Source organism: Eublepharis macularius, chromosome 8 (assembly GCF_028583425.1).
Source record: "Eublepharis macularius isolate TG4126 chromosome 8, MPM_Emac_v1.0, whole genome shotgun sequence".
NCBI classification, from domain to species: Eukaryota; Metazoa; Chordata; class Lepidosauria; order Squamata; family Eublepharidae; genus Eublepharis; species Eublepharis macularius.
This window is the reverse complement of record NC_072797.1, coordinates 96,500,546-96,526,735: the sequence shown is the minus strand read 5'-3', so window position 1 is coordinate 96,526,735 and position 26,190 is coordinate 96,500,546. Positions and strand designations below refer to the sequence as shown.

The window sequence follows — 26,190 nt, the reverse complement described above, 5'->3', positions numbered from 1 at the left end:
CCCAGGTGTAGAGAGACTCTCAGTTCAACCATTTTTACCAAACCCTGGGTTTGGGCTCACAACTATAACATATAGTATTTTCCTATAGACTGGGGTTTTTTTGTGGTGGTACTCATTGCTGGTCCTGAGTACCAGCACCTTTCGGGAGGCTCTCTGAAATCCTGAGCTGGGAATTGGTAGACATCAGTGCAACCTTATATATGTATACTAGTACTTTTGTAGCACAGTATATTGTATCCCAGTTCTCTCTTTCGATCTCTCCTGCTTTTATCTACTCCTATTCAGTAATGTTGTTTGTTTAAAATATTTATATCCTGCTGCTCACTAGTAATCTCCAAGTCAAATAGCAAAAAATTAATTTAAAAGCCACCAGAGAAAGAAAAAACATATTAAAACGAAAAGCTAGAACAAAGCCAAAAACCCAACAAAACAATGGAAACGAAAGAAAAAACATAGCTTGCACTGGCACTAAAATAAAACCGCTCTACTGATTCAGACCATTAGTCCATCAAAGTCAGCATCATCTGTTCCGGTTGGCAGTGGCTCTCCCAGTTCTCAGGCAGAGGTCTTACTCAACACCTCTTGACTGAAGATTCCATGGATTGAACCTGGGAATTTCTGCATGCCGAGCAGATGCTCCAGCACCGTGCCACAGTCCCTCCTCAAAGCAGGTCACCCCCAAACTATCTTGTAGGGAAGAGAGTCTCCTTGGCCTACCTTCTAGAAGCCGGATGGTAAGGGCACGCACAACGTGCAGCTCACAGCAGTCAGCATTCAGGAATTCTGAATACTAAAGAATGTTGATGCCCGTCTTATTCATGCAAAGAAGACAAGCTGCAACCACCCCTTATACTTGCAGAATACTGCAGTCACAAAAAGGAATGCTATGCAAAAACATAAGAACTGAAAGGCAATACCAGTGCTAACGGGGTAGGGGGAACCAGCCACAGAGTATAAGACTTATAAGGAGGGTACTCCTGCTGCCCATAATCCCATATTCCTGCATCTTGCTTCCTGGAGTGGCTTACCAAATTTTCCTAGAAGCCTCCAAGTAGGCGAGGCAGATTGACCATTAAGGCCACTAGGAAAAGTCCCAGTGCACCAATGGCTTGCCACCCCTAGGGTCAGAGCCATCACCACTGTAAGCCACTCTTCCCCACCTACCATGTGGCAGCCTTGTGTGACGTAGGCATGAGCTGCCAAAAGTCTGCTCTTCCTCCTTCCCTCTCCTCTCTTTTAGAGGACAGGGTCTTTTTCCAGGGCTGTGCAGACAGGACACTAAAGCCAAAGCCTCCCTTATAGTTGCTCCACCTCACTGATGCTGCATCTGAATAAGGAGGTTCCACTGCCTCTTAACAGGAATATTGTTTACAAGATTTATATCCCACCTTTCAGCCAAATCAGGGCCACTAAGGCAGCTAATAACTAAAAACAGAGCAGTATAAAAAGAGACATCAATTAAAAGCATAAGACAAGGAGGGGGATTATAGAGGGAATGGCAAACAAAACAAAACTAAAAGGTCTTTATCTGCCTGCAAAAGACAGTGATAGAAGGGGAGATTTCTACAGTCTTGGCTCTGCAACTGAAAAGACCCTCTTTCAGGATGCCCCTTGTCTAACCTCAGGCAGGGGGAACCCAAAGCAGGGCCCCAGAAGATGACCACAGTGGCTGGGTAGGTTCATATGGGAGTAGGCGCTCCTCATGAATTTGCCTACTTCCCATTTGAAACCCCTTAGTTAGCGATCATTACAACATGGGTGGACATGTAAGTGATTACCAGGCCACAGATAGAGCATGCTATACAGGATATGATTAGCTATGGATGGACCCTACCTGACTGATACTGACATCAGGCAAATGGGCAATTCAGTTGATGCACTGGGGTAGGATCTTCCACCATGGCCATCACACTTCATCCTTCTTCCTTTTTGCCTTTTAGACTGGACCGCCAAATACTTCATACTTTTCTTCATACTTTTACTTATGTCGTCCTAGTTCTTAATGGTCTGTATTTGAGAATTAACCTTTTTAATGGCTACAGATTATTCTTTCTTGAACATTTAGGGAACTCATGCCTCCGTTCTTCCAGTGATAATGGAGCTGCATAATGAAGGCTGAAGCTATAACCTTATCTTCCAAAAAGGCAATTGGAAGTACATTTGAATGTTCTCGGTGCTTAAATGCTTTCTGTGCTAAACTGATACTTAACTTGGGATTTGTTCTTTATTCTTTGTCAAAGTAATGGAGACACAATCAAATATTTCATGAGGGAATTCAAACCACTGTCCCTCATCCTCATAAATACGGTATTGTCTAAAATGACTTATCTCAGTAGCAACTTGGGCTCAGATTTATTGTACAGTTCATCAACTTCTCAGCATGCTGGATAATGAATGTTTCATTTACATTGCTAATTGACAAGCCATGGTTCCTCCAACCTTTAACCCTTAAGATTTATCACAGTATCACCATATGTCAATATAATTGCATTTAACTTGCCTGACTTTTTTTATAAAAAGCTTTACTAGCTGTAGAACAACATATTTACAAAAAGATCAAAAGGGCAACAATAAATGTAAACTCAAAGTCACAAGATGACAAGATTACTACTCAACTAGAGAATATTTTCTTTTGTATTTGTTATTTTTAAAATTTGCACATGATATTTTGAAGATGAGGTAAAACAGTCTCATGGAATGGGTGCTGCACCATACCTCAGTAGAGGTATAAACTTATCCAAGGATGGAGACAGCATTTAAAAAGTAGAACTGTCAAAAAAATTAATATTTCATCCTTAGTGATGTAAGCAGTGCACTCAGGATAGTTTCAATACAAAAGAATTCTTTGCCACCTACATAATGCTTGGTTTGGGAGTCACATCTGAACATCTTAAGACAAGAACAAGATTTCAGTCCCTGTCATGCTTGCCGAAACAGATCTCTGAATGGTTAGCTCATAGCAGGACTTGAACAAACAGATGTTCTGTTGAGAAGCTATTTTTCTCAATTGCTGCGCATTTCTTTTCTCTCGGATTTTGGATGAGAAATATCAACAGGTGTTCCCTGCTTTCATAGACCTCTGCTAGAACTTCCTCTATCCCTACTTCTGAGGCATTTGTGTATAACAGAAAGGGCAATTGGGCCCTTGAAGCACAGGTAGCCCAGACAAGATCATTCTTAAGTCCTGAAAAGGCTGTTGATATTGGGGAGATCACAGCATGGGTTCCAGGACCCCTTTCCTGAAAAGATCTTTTCATGGAGCTATAGGTGAAGCATAATTAGGAATATACTTCCTGGCACAGATTATAGGTTTTTCAGTAGTTTTCTTCTTAAAACCCTGCATGGTTTGGGACCTTTGTATCTGAAGTACCACTGAAGGACCTCTTTCTCCCACAATTATGAAACAGTATCCCCAGGGAAGCGTGCCTGGCTCCTTCCCTATTAATCTTCAGGAGGCCGGAGAATCAATTTTTATTTAGGACAGTTTTTAATTAACTTTGTTTTTATGTTACTGGCAGTTCTAAACTGTGTTGTTTTTAAACTTTGTTCTTTTTATTTATATTATAAGCTGCCTTGAGTTCCTGAATGGTAGAAAGGTAGCAAACAAATGTTTTAAATAAATAAAAATAAAATAAACTTATAGCGGGCCAATAAATTAGTCTCCCACCTATATCTTTTCAGTTCCAGATGCTGTTTGGTGTAGTGGTTAAGAATGGCGGGATTCTAATCTGGAGAACAAGGTTTGATTCCCCACTCCTCCACTTGAAGCCATCTTGGGTCAGTTACAGCTCTTTCAGAGCTCTCTCAGCCTCAGCCACCTCACAGGGTGATTGTCGTGAGGATAATAATAACACACTTTGTAAACCGCTCTGAGTGGGTGTTAAGCTGTCCTGAAGGGCAGTATATAAATCCAATATTGTTGTGGTTGTTGTTGTGGTTATTATTCACCTTCCCCTTTTCCTCTCAGGAGAAGCCTGTCAGGGTTAGGGCAGATGGGTCTACACTGTGATTCCTGGGTGCTCCAATACTTAGGGGCTGTCTGTGAACTGAAGTTAGTTGCCAAGCCAGAAGTCTAGATCACCCATGAGCTGGGACCAGAGACTAGGACTACTAAGGAACTCACAATGAAACCCTATTCATTCAAATGGGGCATCGTCATGGCCTGCCTCACATTTAAGACTGCATAAAATCACTCACTGCTACAAGCCTATATGCTCCTTGCAGCTTGGGATTTTCCTGTTGTCAAACCAGAAATTCTGATTGTATCATCAGAACCTTTGGAGAATGCCAGGAAGTCATATTGAGGTCCCCGGAGTCCTTTGGATGCCTCATTTATAAGCAACTCTTTCCTATCAGGGCAGTTACAGGGAGATCATCAACTAACATGGAAGAATAGTCATGTCAATTCCCTGTACTTGGAATACTAACTAAAGTGCTGGATGTCCTTCAGGCCAGTCATATCAATACATAACCCTCTGCTACTGAATACAGGGTACAAGTACAGGGATCATTTCCACTTGGCAAAATATCATGGCACTGCTTGTATATTTCTGTTTGCCACCCAAATAATTGGATCTGTACCATCAAGGGTTAGATCTTGGCATTTCCCCTTTGCATAAGTGGCCCAGTTTTCCACACTAGAAATATAGACCATGTTTTTTTCTGTTCCCTGCACTGGTATTTCCAGACATTTTCCAATTCTTACTGAAAACTGTGTTGCCTTCTCTAACTGGTGCCCCCATACAGGACATCCTATGGGGTTCTCTCCAGTAAGGAATCCATGCCTTCCTGGTCTGCTGGCTATTCTAGCTGGCTCTGTCCCTCTATCAAGACCTTCTACATGGCCCCACCAGGACAAGACCTGTTGTGTATTGGGCCGAGAAGGCCTCTAAAGTATTTATTGTATTGATTGCAATGCACTATACTGTATTGAGCTTAAGGTTCAGTCAAGGCTCCCAATGCCTGCATTCTCATTGGTCCTTCATCCCTGCAATATCATAGGTTACTTTCTCAAGGCAGCAGCCAATCAGTCCTCTATAATAAAGACCAATCAGTGGCCTGCCTACTTCAAACATTGTATATAGTTTATGCAAATAATGGTATTGTAAAGTATGTATTCTTATTGGCTATCAGTTATTCTGGGGGTGGAGCTGCTGTATATATATTGAGGGCTTCTGTTCAGTCAGTCAGTGTGTGTTGTGTTCCTGCTAAATAAAGAGCTGTTGAATTACCTCGTGTCTGAACCCACTATTTAATAAGACCCCTCAAAGTTTACCAGAAAGGCCTCAATACTATATGGAGAAAACTCTCCAAAGATCCTTTATGGCAGGCAGCCTTCAGTAAGGAGTAACTCCTTGTGTCAATTACCTCACCATCCTCTCCTGTGAGTCCTGTTTTTTGTCATTAAGCAGGATATCATATCCTCTTAGGCTTTTGCCATCCATTAGCTGAACTGACTGAGCACTACTTTTCCTGTAATCTTGAGTTGTGTTACTCCTCAGATCTAATAAGCAATGCCTTTTTACCTCATTTGAACAATAGGCACTGTCTAAGTGGGGTTCTGATGCCCATAATTGCCACAGCCAGTCCCAGCCATGGACTGTACTCCCAACAGATATCCAAGCAACACCTGATATTAGGTGAATGCTTACTTTATCACTGGTCCTATTAAGCTGCCTGTCTCATTAAGACGTATGGGAAGAACAGTGTTCCTTTACATCTCGGTTTCCTGTTCACCAACAAAGAGGTAACTGTTGTGTGCCACTATCATACCTCATCTGTCACTGGAATCAGTTTTTGCTGTTATGTATGAGCAGCATACTCTGTTGTCAATTCCTGACAGTTGCTGACCCCAGTATTCTAAATATAGACAACTCTTACAGGTGTCCCGGCACTGCTCAGGCAAATACATGGTTGTGCCATTTTCACAACAACCTGATCCACTTCCTGTCAGCCTGTCCTATGCTCTGGCAGCCTTACTACATTTCCTAGTAGTACTGGGCCACAATGACGGATGGACCATTTTGTTTGCCCCTCTAAATAGGTAGTAAGAAGTAGTAAAACAGAATCCAAAACTCCAACAATAAGAAATGTAAAAAAACCTCGATTTGCATTCAAAAGCAGCTATTCTTGCTTGAGAGGAAAAGAAATATATGAAAAGCTTTTAACAACATACATCAAACTGTGCATTTGATGATAAGAGTTAGATATGTGCATATTTCAGTTGTCCATTTCCAGCTGCTTTTGTGGCATCAAACTTTTTTATGTTAACGGATCACATTATTATCGCATTTAGAAAAGAATAATGGCATATGGTGTTGATACATCATTGGCAGCACAGAGTGCCATTTGAAAACATGCTTGCTCTTTGCATCACTAATAGTGGGCCAGAGAGACACTTGGGTTTTAGCATTAAGCCACTGCTTGCTCATATTTAATGATGTAGCACAACAAATGGATACAAGTTCCATGGAAAATGACTTGTATGTTGAACAATTCTTGAAGTCAAGCTTTTGTCAATGGACTAAAATGAACCAAGCTTTATTTTTTTCATTAATGAATCTATACAAAGTTTTCTGAAATAGCAGTAGGGGGGCCAGGAATCAATGTGGAAGGGATGCATTAGTGATTAAGGAGTTCATACTATTTTAAGTGATAATAGGACAGATATACAAAGCTATAAGGAGACAAGGAATGAGATGCTAGTATTTATTTTTCCTATATACAATGTAACAAAAGGTAATATGAATATAGAACTGTTTTAATTTTGCATAATTACAAATGACTACACACAACTACAGATGAGCAATGCCTAAGTGCTTACAGACATGAAATTCTGTACAATTTGTTTGGTTTTGGTTGTGAGTTTGTGTGTGTGTGTGTGTGTGTGTGTGTGTGTGTGTGTGTGTGTGTGTGTGTGTGTGTGTGTGTGTGTGTGTGTGTGTGTGTGTGTGTGTGTGTGTGTGATCAGGGTAAGGTTAGACTATAACTGGGTGAGATACAATTGATGCATTTTGCATGTGTCATGCATTTTGCATTATAGCATGTGTAGGTGACCTAGCTTTAGAGAACAAGTTTAGTTGTGCAGCCATGTTGGTCCTCAGTAGAACAGCAGGATTTGAGTCCAGTGGCACCTTAGAGACCATCAAGATTTTCAGAGAGTAAGTTTTCAAGAGTAGAGCAAACTTCTTCAGACTTGGGTTGAATTAAAAAAGAGCTCTACTCTTGAAAAGCTTACACTCTGAAAATCTTGATGGAAATCTTGTTGGACTCAAATCCTGCTTTAGAGGACCATTGGTACAATACAGTGCAGGTTGACTAAAGTAGCACTCAGTATCTTTACAACTTAATTGGAATTTATTATTCTATGCTACACACAAGAAAATAGTGGTCATGGGTCATCTTGAGGTTCACTAGAGCTGAAATAAATATATGCACATCAGCAGAAATAAATACGTGCACATCAGCAAAAGTTGAATTTTCAATGAGAAATTATAGCTCAAAATATCAATGCTTAAGTTTAAGTGGCACTTAATCAATTGTATTTCAATAGGCAACAAACAATCTCAAAAATTGTTAAATATAAAACAGCATTGTATTATATCTTTTGAAGTAAAAAAAGCAACTATCAAATATTCAAGTGTTCAGAGAATAGCCACTAAATATTTTACATCAAAATTCTTAGATGATGATCTTGAAAATCTGAGGAAACTAATTTCAACTTGACATTCCATTCAGGCAGCAAACTAAGCTAACATGAAACAAGTGTAACTGTTTTGACATGGTATATAGATTGGCAAAGCACAGCAGGGCCATTGGTCCAGCCCTGAAAAGTCTGGAAGCTAAACCCATTATTTCAGTTCTAAACTATACAAACCGTGCTTTGGTATGATATCTGATTTGAGTGTTAAACTGGATGACAAACATCTCATATGTACAGGACTTGTGGGCCGTATGACTGACCGACTGACCGACCAACTGACTGACTGACTGATGGAACGATAAGTTGTCTTGATTATTTATTTATGTGAAACTGAGCCAGTATTTCTGTAATTATCTGAAGCAGGGCAGACAAAACTGACAGGATCAAGCCCATGAAATAACCTCAGAAAAAAATGACAAAATTTGTTCAGCCTACACAGATGTACTAATGTTTATCACTACAAATATGAGTTTTAATTCGACCTAAGGCATCAACAATATCATAGCTACTATCCTTCAGAGTGGTTCATTTTATCATTTTAACATACACAGAGTGTGTTTAATAATGGCTTTTTGGCTGCCCCATTTGTTTTTAGAAGCTGATTATTTAACTAGAAATATATCTAAGAAGACAAATCAAAGAATACTTCCAGCTATACAACAGATACATCATGAAGTCGATGTTTTTTAAAAGTTTGATTTGTTTATAAAGTGCGGTGTTTTCAGCATCCAAAAACATGATGTATATTTTCTTATAAAGAATGCAATTAAAATAATATATAAATATATACACACTGCAAATGTAATACAGATAACAAATTCATTTAAACCCATTTATGCACATTAGTAACACACCATGTGGCAGAAAGACTAGGACTACAAGAAGGCCCCTTGGCGATTTATTTTATATTAAATCCCTAATGGCCTCTCCTTAGCTTTGCAAAAATATGCACAAAAGTCCAGATGATGAAGCCATTGAAGTGAATGGTTATTTATTTGCTAAACAAGAGCCCTATGTTTAATGTTCCTTAGACATAAGGTAGTCTGCAAAAGTCGCATTCCTACGGCTCCATACATCATTTATTTTACATACCCTAACTCCTCATAACAGACAACAGAAAAATATCTCACAAGTTACTTGGAATTTTGTTTTGAATGCCATTACTGGAATATTACATAGTAGCATATTTATTTGGCTTGCTAGCGTCAAACTACAACTTTCTAAAATCAGCCTGAACTCCATTTTAAACGCCATGTATATGTTTGTTCAGCAGCAGAAAATATTTTAATCTTTATGTGTTCATAAATTACACAGGACTAATTCAGTCCTTTAGAACTACACATACTTAAGCAGATTAATAAATGGTTTTAAAATATCAAGCAAACTATGGCCAAGAAGAAACATACTTTATACGAACATGCAATACACCTTTTATAATTAACTGATCTTTACAAAGCAATAAACAATTGACATGATCCACCGTTTCTGTCTTTGCCTGGACTGCAGGATTTTGTTATAGGAGGTAAAATTTCTGGCAATGGTGGGAGTATATCTAAAAACCTCACATCTATCTATTTATATAAAGACAAGTGTCCTGACTGACTCATCAACGTCCAGCCCAAACCCCTGGACCTAGAAACATGAAATTTGGGGAGAACATTCTTTTCATGATGGAAACACCCACTAAGAAAGGATTTTAAGAAATTTGCCCCCTAAGGGGGTAAAAATTGCTAAAATGTGTTTTCCCAAAGGGATACAGCTTTCCTGTGTGGCTGGCAGGCTGCTGCCTGCTTGTGCACCTCCCCCCCCCCCCCGTCCTCTGCCAGCTCGGCCACCCTCCCTGATTGGACCAGCCTTTCCAGGTCATTTGCATATGCAGGCTGGTTGAGGCTCACAACATTCCACACCTCACACACACACCCAGAGACAGTTAGAATACAGATGTCATTTGCATATGCGGCCTGATTGGTCTTCACCCCCACATTCTAAACACTCTGCAGTTGCTATTGGGAATCATTGAATGTGTCCTGAGGTAAAATGCACCTCCCAGTCTTCCCCTAAAAGTTCACTAGGGTTGCCAATCTCCCTGTGGGGCTGGCTTTCCTGTGTGGCTGGCAGGCTCCTACCTGCTTGCACCCCCCTCTCTCTGATTGATCAGTTGTGGAACTCTGTGTTCTGAGGTAAAAATCAGGTCAAGGAAACTGCAGACAGTTTAAGAAAGATAGTACAAGACTCCTGAATAGGGATTTTATATAAAAGTGGTTATCAGGTACCTGGCCTCCCTTCGAGAGCAGGGTCTGGCACCCAAAACTATGCATGGGCACTGGGCTGCCATCGCCTACTTCAGCAAGGCCATGGATTTCCCTGACCCTTGCTATTCACGTCAGGCCAACAAAGGCTGAGGGCAGGTGGCAGAGGTGCCACCTGCCCTCAGCAGACAGCTGCAAGCCCATTACGTGGCTGGTCCTTGAGTGCATCATTGGCTAGCTCCCAGGGCTCTCCCATTCCCCATTTGATCCCAGCCTTTTTAAGACTGCTTTCATTTTGGCCTTTTAGGGGGCCTTCAGGATTGGGGAGCTGGTGCTGATTCCTGCCACAAGGCTTCTGGGCTTGCCCTGGCACATGAAGACATGGTTGTACGGGGGCAGTGGGCCTTCATCTGCTCACACCTATCCAAGACTGACCAGATAGGCTGGGGGACACACTTCATCGTAGGGCCTACTAAGGCATCTCTGTGCCTGGTGCGGGCACTTTCAGCCTACCTTCGGGCCCATCTGGCTGGTGACAACCCCCTGTTGGTTCACATCAATGGCACCTCCCTCACCTGCTTCCAGTTTACTGGAGTCCTCAGGTCTGCCTTAACAGCAGCTGGCCTCCCCACTGGCGAGTCTGGTGCTTACTCATTTAGGATTGGGGTGGTCACAGTCACCTTGGGCCTGGGCCTTCTCCCTCACTGCATTCAGGCCATGGGCAGGTGGAGGTCGAGCATGTATAAGGCCTATGTACACCCCAATCTTACTCTTACCCCCTCTTGTTTTTAGTTTTCACAGGACGGAGGCAGATAGTGTGGCTCTGCGGGCACAGTGTCATCCACTGGGCTGGTTGTTATGCTGCTGAATTGGGAGGAGGCCAGGGGGCCATCACAATGCACTGGTTTGACATGCATGGGATGAGATTTAACACCTTCCTCCCCATGGTGCTGCGACACATATTCGACTTGGGACCTTCAGATGCCTTGGTGATCCAGCTGGGGGAGTACGATTTGAGTTTATAACCAGGGTTGGACCTCTTGCATCATCAAGGGCCGGCAGCTTCTGCATCAACAATTTCCAGGAACTCTCTTGCTATAGTCGGACTTGCTTGGGCAGTGCTCATGGCTGGACACCTCTTTGCCCAAGAAGGTGGAATTGGCCAGGTGGAGTGCAGCCAAGGCAACAGGACATTTCCAGGAGGCATCGGGGAGTGCATTATCCACCACCCAGACATCTCATTCTGATTGGAGGCTTTGTACCATCCAAATAGGGGGCAACTGTCCAGCTGGGGACAGGACATTTGGCTGCAGGACATCCAGGTCTGCCTATGGGATTACCTGCAGGTTTAGGATCTTTGGTGGGACCATTTTAGGACTCTTGTGGCAGTTTGTCATTGGGCATGGATCTGTTTGGGGTTAACACAGACTGGATGCTCTCTTTCCCCATAGCAGGGGATCCCCTTATGGGATCTTGGGGGAGATGCAGAACAGTGACAAGTCTGGCTCAAGGGAACTGTCGGGGTATGCTTGCTCTTGGTGACAGGGGAACCACACGCAGGTGTACACCCAAGTGCATTCCTGCTTACTGCAATCCCATGGTGCCCCCCGCAGCTGGCAGTCTAAGGGGGTGAGGGGGTGATCAGCTGGCAGGTGGGTCAGCCAATCAGGGATCCATGCCCCATGCAGCACTAAGGCTCTGGTAAGCTGTAAGCAATAAAGTTGTGGCCTCTTTTACCTCCAACATGGTTTCTGTATCTCCTTCCTCCATCCTACCCCTCTCCGCTCAAGCTGGTAATACAAACTAACTCTCCTCTAAAGTCACTTTGATAAAACTGTTGTTATTTTCAAAGAAATCCCAGTAGAGAAGAAAAATACACTCTCAGGATTGAGCATAATATAGGGCAACAAAGTTAAAATGCATGAAAGAAATTTGACAATACTACTGAGTAATATTTTGACATCATTTGGGAAAAAATCTCCCAAGAAAGTCAATGAGAGCACCTCAGCAAAGTTCATTTCACCTCTCAGCTGCTACTTGAGCATTAATGCTGCCAATTATATTGGCATTAAGCAGATCTAACAGATTTAAGAATACTTGTCATAAAATAATATGATACCGTAATGGCAGATGCAAACCCTGCAGAAATATCCAGAATGTTTAGCAACATGTCCAATAATAAATAATTTAAACTGTCTTGGAAATAAATATGCCATTCCCAGTACATGCTTTTTTTGTTTTACAATGCAGCAAATGTCACAATAATAATATGCAGGCAAAACTAAACAATCACTGCAGCTACAAATTAACTCTCATGGAAAAACGATAATTAATTTAAAACTGTACATTATCTGAGGTGGGAACTCAATCCTTTACTTATTTTTTTCCAGGTTTATCCTTATATACTAATATATGTTAATATTTTTAAAATATTTTTGTTTCTATACATTTTTGTTTTCTATACATTTTCTATCTTCTTCAGTGTGTATTCCTCTACCACCACCCATGTATCCTGCTGAGAGTATTTAAACAGATTTTAATGACCTGTAATTAGAAGAATGAATACTTAATATAAATCAGTCAACATAAAATGGAAATGCTACCTGATTTAGATTTCCCACAGTTCGATCTATAAATTTTATACAACTAAACCAATGAACTAACGATGCCAATAAAAATGTAAATGCAGTGCCAAGATGCCCTGGCCCATAAAATCCTTAGTCTATTATTACTTGCCTTTTACATATAATATATATAACGCCCCCTCCATGGATGAGATGTAACATTCATAATTAAACTTGATTCCAAGAACAGTAGTTTGAGCCAACAGGGGCCTGACAATATGATCAGTTTATACAGGTCTCTAGAGATTTCTATGTAGACAAAGCATGGCTGCATCTCTGCTTGGTGGACTAAGCCCACTGACCCCACTGCCTCTCTTTGGTTATCTTACAGCAGCCAGGAATCACAGAGTGCACACAGCGCTGCCGCTTGCCCTTGTGGACAATGTTTCCCTTTGTGTCTCTTTGACCTTCTGTGATCACCTGCTTGCTAAACTACCATCAACAGAGGTTCAGCATAGGCTAGCATAAGCACTAGTGCTTCCTCATTATTCTCTCCACACTGAAAAATAAATCAAGAACAAGGTAATGCCAATCAGCTACCAGTGAATGAATCTGAAACTGCCCCTGCAAGTATCAAGAGGGAGTTGAGCATATCAATTACATACACTATATCACAAGCAACATTCTATCAATTGTTCAGCAACCATAAAAATATGCTCATATATCACTGAGAAAAAGAGAAGAAATACTGGCCTTAAAAGAGCTATTTCATTTGGCTTTCTTCTTACCTCCAGATTCATACACACAGTACCAACGGCAACTTTTATTTCTCCATCTGACACCTCCTTCAGATCCTTGAGAACAGCCTCCTCAATCTTGAGCCCTATGGGGCAGATAGGAAAGTTATTGATAAATGTTTGGGATTAGAATCTGGACTCTGATAAATTAATTCATATTTTGTCATGCTAATAAATCCAAAAATGGATTCCTCACACTAGAGTTACCAACTCCAGCTTCAGAAATTCCTGGAGACTTGGAGGTGGTGCCTGGGGAGGGCAGGATTAGGAAAGAGAAGCGAGATCGTCCAGTCTGCCCTCCAAAACTGCCGTATACAGGAAGAACTGGTCACTGTAGTCTAGAGATCAACTCTAATTCCAAGGGAACTCCAGGCCCCACCTTGTGATTGGTAACTCTGTCTCACACACAGCTAATATTGAAACTACCTAGGGATCAGTCTAGACAAAGTAAGACATTGTTTTCAGTTGGGTTTACTCCCAGGAAAGTGTTCTTAGGACTGCAGCTTCTGTATAACATAAGGTTGCTAAATTCAGTTTGGGAAATTCCTGTAGATTTGGAGATGAACCCTAGGAAGGGCAGGAATTGATGAGGGGAGGGAACTCAGCAGGGAATCTGTTATATAATCGAAAATGATCAACATATATAGGTGCATGCTTGAGCCCATATTTATGGTGGACAACAGCATATCTATGAAAAAATGCAGACTGATATGGTTATGGTAACTGAATTTCCAAGTCCATCCCATGGATACTTTCTCTCACATGTTATCTGGACTTAGTAATAAATAATAACAAGTAGGGGACATGCAACGACTTGTAGGGTCATCTCACTTTCCCTCTCTCACCATGTCATTTTCCCTTCCCTGTCTCCCCATAGTCTTTCATCCCTTTCTTCCCACCCACTTTTATCTGCTCCTCGTCTTCACCTTCCCCCCCACCACCTAGCAGCCTCTCCCCTATGGCCCAGTTGCATGCTTGGGAAACTGCAAGGACTTGCAGGGGATACTTCACTTTTCTTTGTATCCCCTTCCTCACACTTTTTTCTCTTTCCCTTCTCCTGGCAGCCTCCATATGCTCACCTTTCCTTACATCCTTCAAACCCACTAAACAACTTACCTTTTGTTTGCCCCTCATCTTCATCTAAATTTATTATTTCATTTATATCCCACCTTTTTTCCCAACAGGGATCCAAAGCAGCTTATATCATTCTTCTCTCCTCCATTTCATTCTCACAACAAGACTGTGAGGTAGTTGAGGTGAGAGTGTGTGACTGGATCAAAATCACCCAGTAAGCTTCCACAATAGAATAGTATTTCAAACCTGGGTCTCCCAGGTCCCACTCTGAAAGTCTAACCACTACACCACACTGGCAGGCTGCTGTTGAACCCTAGCAAGCAGCTGGGCTTGAGTGAGTCATGGAAGTCATGTGATATCATTGCCCAGTGGTTGCTTCTGGGGTGGGCTCTAATGAGTCCTCCCTCAAAGACCAAAACAGCCCTGGAAAGGGCCCTGCCTCCTCCTTTTACTGATGGAAACCAAGCCTGGAATATTGGCTAAACTGTTACGGTTGCCTAGCAACAGCCACTGGGGGCATCTGGTTAAAGCTACAGGTATATTCCTTTTTGTCATTTTTAACACTTTAGATTTTTCTGCAAACCTGGGGCATTTTTCAGCTGTGCAAGAAGATCTGTCTTGTCTGTTCATGGCTCCAATCTCTTGATTTACATAACCACAGATCAGGGCCACTTGGATATTAGTATATATGATATCTGACACTACTGACTGAACAGTATCATAAAAACTAAGCCCAAAGTATGTAATAAAATGCATGTGCATAATCTCACTTCCTCTGCATTGTATCCCAAGTTTTTTTCTAGACTGCAGCTTATCTCCTGTAAACTGTCAAATGTCACCAACAAATATGTCCTGATAAAATATTCTCTTTAACAAGCATTACCACATTCTTGTGCTTAAATAAATGCCAACCATTTAGGGGCAGATTGGGAAATTAAAACAGCCCTAGTCCAAGCTACGTCAAGGGACCCCTGAGGTGCTGGCTGCACTGCAAGGTCACCTCAGCTTGGCACCAGACTGTGGTGACAAAGACAAAGCATGTAGGCTCAGCCATTGTCATTATCACCACGTCCCACATCGGAGCTAAGTGGCCCTGCAGAACTGCCAAAACGGCCGAGGCCACTTCACTCATCTTGCTGTTGGCTACCAGTGGTCCTCCAGAGCAGCAGCCTGCTGAGAACTATTCCAAGGGTCATTCTGCTCCTGCATCTATTAACGCTAAGAATAACCACTACGCAGTACAATTTTTTAAAAAAAAGATTTTCTATATTTTAGAGATTTTGTGATGCTATAAAACATCACCTTCCACAGTAGTCAACAAAGTAAAAATTGTCCTGGTGGATCAAGACAGAAAAAGAAAATGTGGTACCATTTGCATGAAACTGAGCCTCCTCTAGGACACTGATAATCTCTTCTCGGGGTAGCAGCTCTGGGAATTTCTCTTCCAAACTGGAAAGCACTTCCTCCTCCTCTTTGGGCATTTTTTCAGAATCCACAGCAATTGCTTTAGAGAGGATGCTCCCTGTAACGTTTGAGAGGAAAAAGACAGGAAGAAAGTAGCATTCATAATGAGACAATAGTAATAGTTATGATTTTATTTGTTTTCACTCTTCCTCTTTCATGGGGCTTTTAATTTTTTTTAAAAAAATACAGTAGTAGCAACTCTAGACATAAGCTTCTATAAAAGGTCTCCAAATATCTAAAAATAAGTCCATACACAATGATCGTTTATATGAAATACATTCAAACATTGATATGCTTTATAGGGTCCTCAATCCTTATAAAATGCTGTCCAAAGCATATGCTTAAGAGACTCATCTTATAAGGTACAACACCAACATTAATTGGCTTAGATGGGAGTAACTCTGCTTAGGGTTTCACTGAACATTTCTTAAAACATTCCTAAGAATTACTTTTGGATCTGCGCAAACTTAAAATTTATCCCAAATCCTGACATCTCCCAGCAGAATAGCTCTATTAAAATAGTTTGTGCAAAGAAGTACATATTTTGTATTCTAAATTATTGGTTATCCTTTTAAAAAATGAAGAGACAGACAGAGAGACAGAGCAAGAGACCAGTAGTACCTATAAGACTAACAAAATTTTTGGTAAAGTATGAGCTTTCGTGAGTCACAGCCCACTTCATTAGATACAGCTAGAATGTGAGTCCATCTGTCCTTATATCTTGGAGAGTGGAGTGATACAAGCCATTAGAAACACCATCCCTGACAACATCACAGCAGATCTTGCCACTGAACTCTGCATGTTTGCATACCCCCGCTTGTGCAGCATGAACTGGTTCAGACCCAGGCCAATAAGCCCCCGGAAAATCGCACAAAACTCACAGTACAACAGCGTCTTCATAGTGTGCTTTCCCGTCATAATCCCGTTTAATGGCGCGATGACATCAGAAATCATGCCATTAAATAGGATCATGACAGGAAATTGCGCTATGAAGACGCCGTCATGCCATGAGTTTTGCACAATTTTCTGGGGGCTTACCGGCATGTGAAAACAGCCCCATTCATTGCCAACAGTAATTGCTCACAATCACAATATGGCAAACTGGTAGTTATGTTAGCACAATGCATCACAATGGTGCAGATATTTCAGGATATTCATAACAAATACTTTAGAGATGTGATAATTTGAACATGTCCCCTGTGCTGGACAAATGCAGCCCAAATCCTCAAAATGTGACTGGTATGTTAAATTTCCAATGACCTGTTTGTGTACTGAACTAGTCTCTGTCCTAGCATCCTAGTCCTAGTCCTAGTCCTAGCATCACCAGACTTCAGTAGGTTCGTGGTGGCATAACAAACAGACTTTGTATTTTGTCCTGTACTTCCCATTGTACCTATGAAGCACCAGGAACTGGGAGAGGTCACATAACAGAATGTACAGGGGATACCATATACTAATTTAGCCATACTGAGTATAGTTTTCCAAAAAAATAGTGCTAAGAGAAGAGAAAATCACACTTCAAAATACTTTTAAAATACTTGGCTTAAAGTGAAAAGTAATAGGTAGCACTGCCATTTGAAAACATGACAGGCTCATTAGTTTAGAATTAATGCTGATGAAAAGATCAGAATTGATGTGTAAGCCTAATTGTACAGAAAAAAAGATAAAGGCCATGCTTCAGTACAACTACAGTAACATTATTTGATTAATTTTATTTTAATTTATCACTTGTCTACACAGTCTAATTAAATAATTGATAACAAATTGAGTAATAATTGCACAACAGCTTTTGCCAAATCAATTGAGGTTCTCAATTAAGATAAAAGATAAATGTTGGGGTTATATGGTTCTATGTGTTACTGATGGCAAAGGCAATACATGAAAAACTATAACAGATTTTTATTTCTCAGAATCGTAAGCATTACACCATTTGGGGGGGCAGAATCTGGTAAGTTGATTAATCAATCATGGTCAGATTTGTAAAACATTCAGAATGTGAAAATGTTCGAGAACATATTGATGATCCAACTTTCCCCCAGGTGTGTAGGCAATGATACGAGGAAGACAGCAAAAGAACATTCCCAACCTCAATCAGTAGCCAACGGCTCAACCAAATCTCTCCAGAAGGGAGGTACCGAAGGATACAAGTACTATGTGCAGAATTCAGTAATGCAATTAGGTTAGCTATAGCCTCAAAATGTATTTTGTAGGGAACCCACAATTACCGAGAGAACTAGTATGAATCATACACTTCCCAATATGAAAAAAAACCCACTGAAAATCACCTATCTAATTCTGAATGGCATGGGCTTATATTCGAGGATCCAGGCCACTTGGGAACAAAACAGAGGCTTCTGCATCCTGGGAAAAAAACCCAGAGTCACAGAAAATCCTTCTGCCTCACTAATGACCCAATCCTAAGATCACCTTCCATTGAAGATGGTAAATTCATCAGGTAAACATGTTCACTGCAACGTTTGCAGCATCCTAGTTAGAGTGTCAAACTAGGACCTGGGACAACCAAATCTGAATCCCTGCTCTTCCATGGAAGCTTGCCAGATGACCTTGGGTCCATCACTCTATCAGTCTAACCTACATCACAGGGCTGTTGTCATGAGGACATAGTGGAGAAGGAGAGAACAATGTATACATTAAGAAGAAAAGAGGGATATAAATAAAAAATAAAATAATTAACAGACAAATTTAGATATACTAATTAAGTCCACAAAGGACTCCTAATATGATCATAAGCAAACCATTTTCCCAGGTAGATTTTGGTGTACCATATTGCAGTTATATGGCTTCTTGTAACACTTCGACATATGCTTGCTTGTCATAACTACTGCACATGTAAATTGAAGATAAATTGGCACTAAAAGCTCAGCTGTGTTTTACATATAGCACACAGTTAATTTCCATGTTATGTTTATTTTTAGTCTGGTAAATAGCCTATCTTTTCTAAGACACATGATTGTGACTTCACAAAAATACCATGCAGCATGTGGTAGTACTACTATTAATACCTGCTTCAGTGGCACCTTGCAGAAGATGACTGTGATCTCGAGGAGTGAGTGGTGTGCCACAGTCCCTCCATCTTGTGCCCAGTTGCAGACCAATGCAACTGCCAATGCAAAGTGTTTTTCTCTTTGTCACTCTAATGCCAATTGGGCTAATCATAGCATCATGCTATTGCATTTAGGAGTGACCTGCTTAGATTAGCGCCTGGTATGAGAGTTTTAGGGAGAATAGTAGCAGTCTTCATCTTGAACGCTTGCCAGACGCACAGCTTATTAGTTGGCCTTGAATATATCATCTCTCTCTTTGAAGTATCTTAGTATCTATAGAAGTCTTACCAGTCTACACCCATTGAAATCAACAGGCTTAGACTGGAGTAACTCAGCTCATGATTTCACTGCTAGGAACTCCCTCTCCTGTTGAACCTCAGCTCAGGCTGAACCATAGAGGAGCGCTGCGCAACCTGCCAGAACCAGGGGTCCACCCACTGTTGTCTCCAGGGGTTCCTGCCACCAGTAGAAGGGCATAAGCATAAGTTGTATCTTTTCTCTGTTGCTGTTGCATTTACTCATTTCTTTCCTGTACTTTACTGGAGGGATTTAATAAATCTGTTTTCCTTCCACACTTGTGTGCTTATTGTCTTCAAATCCAAAAGAACTATTTGCCCCTTGGCAAAACAACTGTTCAATGTGACACAAGCAGGTCTTATCCAGTATGTCTCAGTGTTTAGTATTATGAGGGTCTGGCAATCCCAGCTCCCCTTGACACGTGTTTCCATCTGTTCTGTTCCTCCTCTCCATCTCCTGGTATTATAAAGAAAGCTGACTTCTAGAAGGAAGGAAGGAAGGAAGGAAGGAAGGGAGTGCCTGCCTGCCTATCTGGGAACAGACTGTTTAATCAAGGGCAGAGCTGTTTCTACCTGCTCAGCCTTATGAATTAGTTTGTTACAAGTTGTAATTGTAGAAGTCCAAAATTCCTTAATGTTTTTCCTCTCACAGTATCTCTGAAGCTTAGATTCTTTCTCCTTGAGAAAGGTGGGATCTAAATAATGTAAATAAAATTAAATTTTTCCTTGAACATTCCTGCCCTACTTGCACTTTTCAGTCCTTATTGTGCAAACCCCACCCTAACTAGCATGGAATAAATATGGCACTCATAACACACCACAGTTTTGCCACTACTTACCTCCTGATACATCCACAGGCAACTTCAGTCATACCATTAAGAAAGGATATGTGCATGCATGTCTACAGGACGTAAGAGAGTGCAAGTCAGAGGCAGTAAATCTGAGTGCAATGAGTGCCCTGGGAACCTCACAATAAGACCAAGTCAGTAGCTGTCAGTAACTGTCAAGGGCAAACAAATGCGGTACCATCCATGACTACAGGCAAAACTGATGGACAAAGTACAATAGCAGTATCCTTTCACAAAAGACATAATTAGTTGAACAGAGCGGGCAAGCACCTAATTTTTATAGCTGGTTGAAAATGTATCTTTCACGGGATCTACATGTGAGTCAGTCACAGATAGGCTGATAATCTTGGAACAGCTGGACACAGTCATATGTTACAAGTAGACATGTGCATAACTGCATCTTATGTTATTGCTGTCCCAGGAAATACTTATAGGAGCTATCCTATGAATAAGAACACCAGAAAGCACGCTGGTTCTAGTTTTTAATCTATTGGCTGTGGCACACAACCATGTTAACTTACAGCGGCCCCTATTTACAGACCCTGCTATAGTTAATTCAGGAGTGGTGGACAAAATTATACACTAGCAAACAAGTTGGACAATCCTTTTGGAGAGAGTCATTAGCAGTGATAGCCATCTTCAGGCATTGAATGGGCTACAGCTGGAAATTAAAAAACGTGGCTATTGTTTGTTCCATCAAGAATTCCATTTTTATGTTGACTTTTGGGGCATTTTGCAGCAGGAAAAGATTCTGTTGCATAGAATAAGGAGTAAATCATGAGGTTGACTGAACTATTTTTAACAAGAGCTTCCAAAGATTCTTCCATCATCTGTGATGGAACATACACACAATCAAGGCAGCTTTCACACGGGATTTTTTCCCCAGGTAGAACACTGCATGCCACTGTTTTATTGCCCACAAGCAGAGCCTTGCTGGATCAGACTAGTGGTCCATCTAGTCCAGCTTACTGTTCACACAGAAGTCAATCAGTTACCTTGGTGGGCCACTAAGCACAGAGGCCCCTGATTTGGCCTCCAAGCACGGCTATTCAGAGGTTTGCTGTTTCTTATATGGAGATTCCCTTTACTCATCATGGCTAGTAGCCACTGATGAATCTATCTTCCTTTTAAAGCCATCTGCCTTCATAGCCATCACTACATCCAGAGCAGTGGATTTCACAAGTAATTATTCTTGAGGCTGCTTCTATATGTTCTAATGTTTTCAGGTTTTTCCTGTCCCAAAGCTGCATTTTCTCGAGAACTCACCTTTCACATGCATTGTCTTCATGAGTGTTTTGTGGGTGTTTGTCTCGAAAAAAAGATCTCAAAACAGAACGTGTTCTTTATCTGCACCTCATCACAAATGATGTTGGTGCATTCCCGCCCAACTTTCCTCTTTTTTTTTGAGCACATGTGGTATTAGACTATAGCATTGTCCCGTCTTTCAGTTTCTGTAGAAACTGTACATGCACAGTACTCTGTTCTCTACCTTGGATTTCCTGCTCAAAGTTTTAAATGCAAAAGTGTTTAATAAATATGTGAACAGTAGAGTAACATGATCACATGATTCCATATCCTAATACATAAAAGGCAAACCATGTTACCGATGACTCACTTCTTATCCCCACGCAGACGCAGTACACTGGGATAAGAAGCGACTTGAGGGCAAAACAGTTTGCCTCCCTGCTGCATCCTCAGGGCCTCCAGAGGCCTGGAAAGGCCTAGCATGGCTAAAGGAAGGCCTGGTGCTGTTCAGGGCTTATGGAGGCATGCAAAGTCCTGGCCCAGCAATGAGAAGACCCAGTGCTGTGGTGCCAACCCTTAACACTGCCTCGGGGCTTCTGAGGAGCCCGCCACTGCCGCAGAGGAGCCCACCACACTAGTGCCCAAGGAAGTCCATCACTGTGAGCTGAAGAGCTCTGCTGCTGTGGACGAGCCCTCCACCATGGAGTCTGAGGAGCCCGCCACCACTGCAGGAAGGTTCAGCATGGCAGTGTGGTTCTACCAAGGTCCCACAGCAGCTGGGAGGGCGGAGCTCACCACCACCTCCACAGGGCCTTGGGAGCAGCACCCGAGGGGCCAGAGGAGGAGGGAGCCCCCTGATCTCTTCACCAATCCTCCCCGACTGATGCCACAGGGAGAGGCACGGGTGGGGGAGCGCTGCTGGGGCCCATTTTATTTTTCCAAACAACAGGCCTTATTGCTAGTTTAAAATAAAATCAGAAATGGCATTCCATTCTCAATGGTGTTCCTAGACTGATAGTCCAGTTGCTGAGTGATCCAATGCAGCAAGTAGTATGACCCCCTTTGTATACGTAGATATCGTAATAGCGCAAGGACTGTTTTAAAACGTTTTAAAAATGGGGGGAATTATATGATTGCACATGCGAGCTAGACACATGTGTGATGTTTAAAGGAGGGTAATGGCAAGAGGAGAGGTTGGAGATTTGTGGGAGGTCTCTTCTGAAGAGCAAAGAAGCCTCCGCATACATTGAAATGGTAGGATAAATGCACGGAATCATGCATCAAAAATAAACAATGACCAAAACAGGTCTCACAAAAAGTGCTTAAAAACCAGGATCATCGTGACTGTTTTAAAAAGTTTTTTTAAAAATGGGGGTGGAATTATAAGATCATGCATGAGAGCCAGATGCATGTATGATGTTTAAAGGAGGGTTAATGGCAAGAGGACCCCAGTACTTACTTCCCTCCAAATCACAGAACTATCCATTTATTCCTACTCTCTCCTTCCCGCCATTTAACCCATTCTTAATATATAAGGGGACCTGACTTCTTATCCCATAACTACTATGCTTACTCAGGGGTCTCTGCTGTGATATCTTGTCAAAAGCTTTTTTTTGAAGTCCAAGTAAATGTGATGGACTGCACTTAGCAGCAGGTTTCTGAAGTGCAGCAAAATCAGAGAGCTGGAAGAGGAAGGGTTAACTATTCCCTAGAATGGAGACTATGAGTGACAGCCTCCTCCCTCTTCTCTGATTGGTCAATTAGAACCAGTCTGAAGGCAGTCAGTTGGTTCTGACAGGTTTTGGAGTCAAGGAATCTGACAAGAAAAGTCAGACAGGTTCACTTTTAGAGTGAAGGGAAAAGACTCCTTTGCCTTAACTGTAGTATTACTGTCCTGAGGAAGAATTCTATCTAAGAATTCAAAGTCTAAGCATCAGCATAAGCTGAAATAAGCTCTACACAGACACCAGAGAACTGGGAGTGTGTTTTAGTGAGAGTGATTGTGTAGTTGGATGAGACTCCCTTTCATGCCAAAAAGAAAAGGGGCTGTATGTTCTGAGGAGAAGATTAATTCCGGCCCAGTTTTGAAGGGGGTTTCGCTCTGAGGAGGGTCCCGACTCCCGGGTCTGTTGTGAAGGGAAAATTGTTTTACACTACTCATGACATAAAGATACCCTCTAGTTTCAAGAAAGGAGTGAGTTAGGTGCACAAAGAAAGCAACTAACTCCAAAAAACCTGAACTGTCATAGGAAACTTTCTGAAGAAACATTGTTGTTGTACCTAAATTGCTAAGTAAAACACTTCTCACAGTTAAGAACCCTAAGCTTCAAGGATACTATTTTGCCTGTTACACGGAGTGTATTCTGCAATACCAACAAAATTTTACCTCCACATTTCCATTCCCTGACGCCATTTGCTCAATCCCTGCCTGTTAAATAAAGCTGTTATTTCTTTTTGAATGTTATACAGTTCCTAGTGCCATTTCCAACAAAAAGGAAGAGGGCTACTGCTTTTCCACTTCAAGTTCCTGGGCTAGGCTAAAAAGCCAAAATTATATCTGCATGTCAAAGTGGGATTAACAGACTTTCAAAACCACAAATATTAACACGCTACTTGGGGCTGCTCAGTCAAAGCAGGGAAACTGAATTTTGGCAGGAAAATCTGCCTCACAGTGGGGAGAGTGAAAGGGGGTCCATCATAATTGTCTACTGGAACACTCTTATACACTTGCTTGTTAATTTGCTTTAAAAGGTTGGTGGGGCCGGGATCACCTTTAGAGAAGCAATGCCTACTTCCTCCCAGCAGACTTTGTTTCTTGATGTGCTTAATAATTCTGTCTTTAATAACAGTTTCTACTAACTTACCTGAAACAGATGTTAGAATCCCCTCTGAACATCTTTTTAAATATTGTTGTTTCATTTGCTACTTTCCGGTTGTCCAGCGTGGAGGCTGATTTTAGTGACAAGTTTCTGGTTTGTAGACCAGCAATTTCACATTTGAGTTCCTTAAGAACTCTCAGGTGTATGCCATCTGGACCAGGAGATTTATTAGTTTTCAGTTTGGTGAGTCATCCTAGAACTTATCTTTTGTTATCTCAATACTATCACACTGCAATACTTCATTTGATAATTCAAATGAAGCGAAGGACTTTACCAAAAGCTATAGCCAAGTATAAAAACAAAAAAAAATTATAGTAGAAGCAGAAAATGTCAAGTATTGTAGAAGCATATAAGACCTCATATTTTAATTTTTTAAAAGCACAAGTAAAAATATATAGGCTCAGAAATATAAATGCTGGGGGGCATGGTGTCACTTTGGAGGAAGAAGAACGTGAAAAGCTGGGCTTTGTTCCCCACTGAACCTAATTAAATATATAAAAGATAATACAGCGTTATGATCACTCATGATATGGGCAAACAAAATGCAGAGAAAAAGAAAGCAAATAATAAAATTTCCAGAAGACTCCAGGATTTCTTCCCCACGATGCAGCTGACTGAAACCCAGTGCAGGGTTGGGAAAGACGCAGATAAAATGGTGTCAGAGCACAAGACAAGGAGAGAATCGCGGTAACAAGTACCAACACAACAAACCCGCGATAAACTAACAAAGGTCCTTAAAGGTAATGAAAAGTGAAACAATTTATTACAGTATAATAAAGAGAAATATATAATATAACCCTTCTGTACTAGAGTCACAAATATATATTTTATGCTCAATAGCGCTCAGGAAAGCAAAAATAGATTATAGGTGGTCAAACTTCACAAAGCTTCAAGTTAAAAATAAAGGAAAACTCTGTCTGGCAGAAGATCAGGAGTCAGGTTTAAATTTATTACAGAATATCAACCAAGATCTACCCATGGACTTTGAGAACCCATCTTTTAAAAGGAAAAGATCACACCATCTACTCTTCAAAAGAATAGCAAAATTCCAGTCAGATACAACCGACAGACATTTTTCTTATTCCTATTTTCTATCTCTCTGTACAGCAAAACTTTTATTTTAATGTTTAATCTTAGGAGACATATCTAAGTGAAAAGTAATAAGCATAGAGATTAAAAATACAAGAATAAAGGTTCGGGGGATGGAAAAGGGAAAATAATATTTTCAACTCAGCTCCTGTAACAAATATGATGCAATTGCTCTGGAAATTGTTCCAGAAATCTAAGAGAAGAAAATTGTCTGAGGTTCCATTGGGTCACATGATAGACAAGTATAGGTCTCCTTTAGTGTTTGTATTAACATAAGTATTTTTATAAACATATATAAATTGTTTTAATTTTTATTCTTTATAGTTGTGTTTATTCATCTCTTTATATAAATATAAGAAAGCTGTTAAGAAATCCCAATAAGAGGAGGGGAATCTAGTTCGCTGTTACTAAAAAGTTATTTACATTTATTAAAAAAAATTATTATGTAAGGAATGTGTGTTGAAAAACTCTTAAAATTAGGCTTGTACTGATCTGTTTATAGCGCATGGTTAATAATATTTATACAATTACTTGTAGAGGTACTGTAGTAATAAAAAGAGGAATAAAGGTTAATAGAAGGAATTAGATGGTGATAATTATAAAATTAATTGAAATATATATCAATATATATATCTTTATTTTTTTCTATAGAACATTTTGTACCTTTTAAATAAGCAGGAAACGGACATCTCATAAACTGAGCTTTAATTATAATCTCATGTATTGTGTGTGGCCCCCAAATTCTATTTAAACAGTACATTTTCTCACTGTCTTACTCAAGAGACAGATGGATCTAATTTCAATATCATGCTTCAATCTGTAAACAAGTGAACTAGCAATTATAATTTCTAAAGAAAAGTAGTTTCCCGTTCTTGAATTTACCAGAATTAATATTATATAGCATTGTATTGTATTTGT

The 26,190-nt window shown here is 40.8% G+C and overlaps 1 protein-coding gene across 1 annotated transcript in view; it reads right to left on the bottom strand.

Moving 5' to 3' along the window:
• PRUNE2 (prune homolog 2 with BCH domain) overlaps positions 1-26,190 on the bottom strand; it is a 180,085-nt gene that overhangs the window by 107,055 nt on the left and 46,840 nt on the right. The window contains exons 5-6 of the mRNA XM_054987592.1: positions 15,756-15,908; positions 13,304-13,398 (exon numbers count right to left, since the gene is read on the bottom strand). Of these exons, the coding sequence (XP_054843567.1) occupies positions 13,304-13,398; positions 15,756-15,908 (248 nt within the window). The remainder of the gene's footprint in view (positions 1-13,303; positions 13,399-15,755; positions 15,909-26,190) is intronic.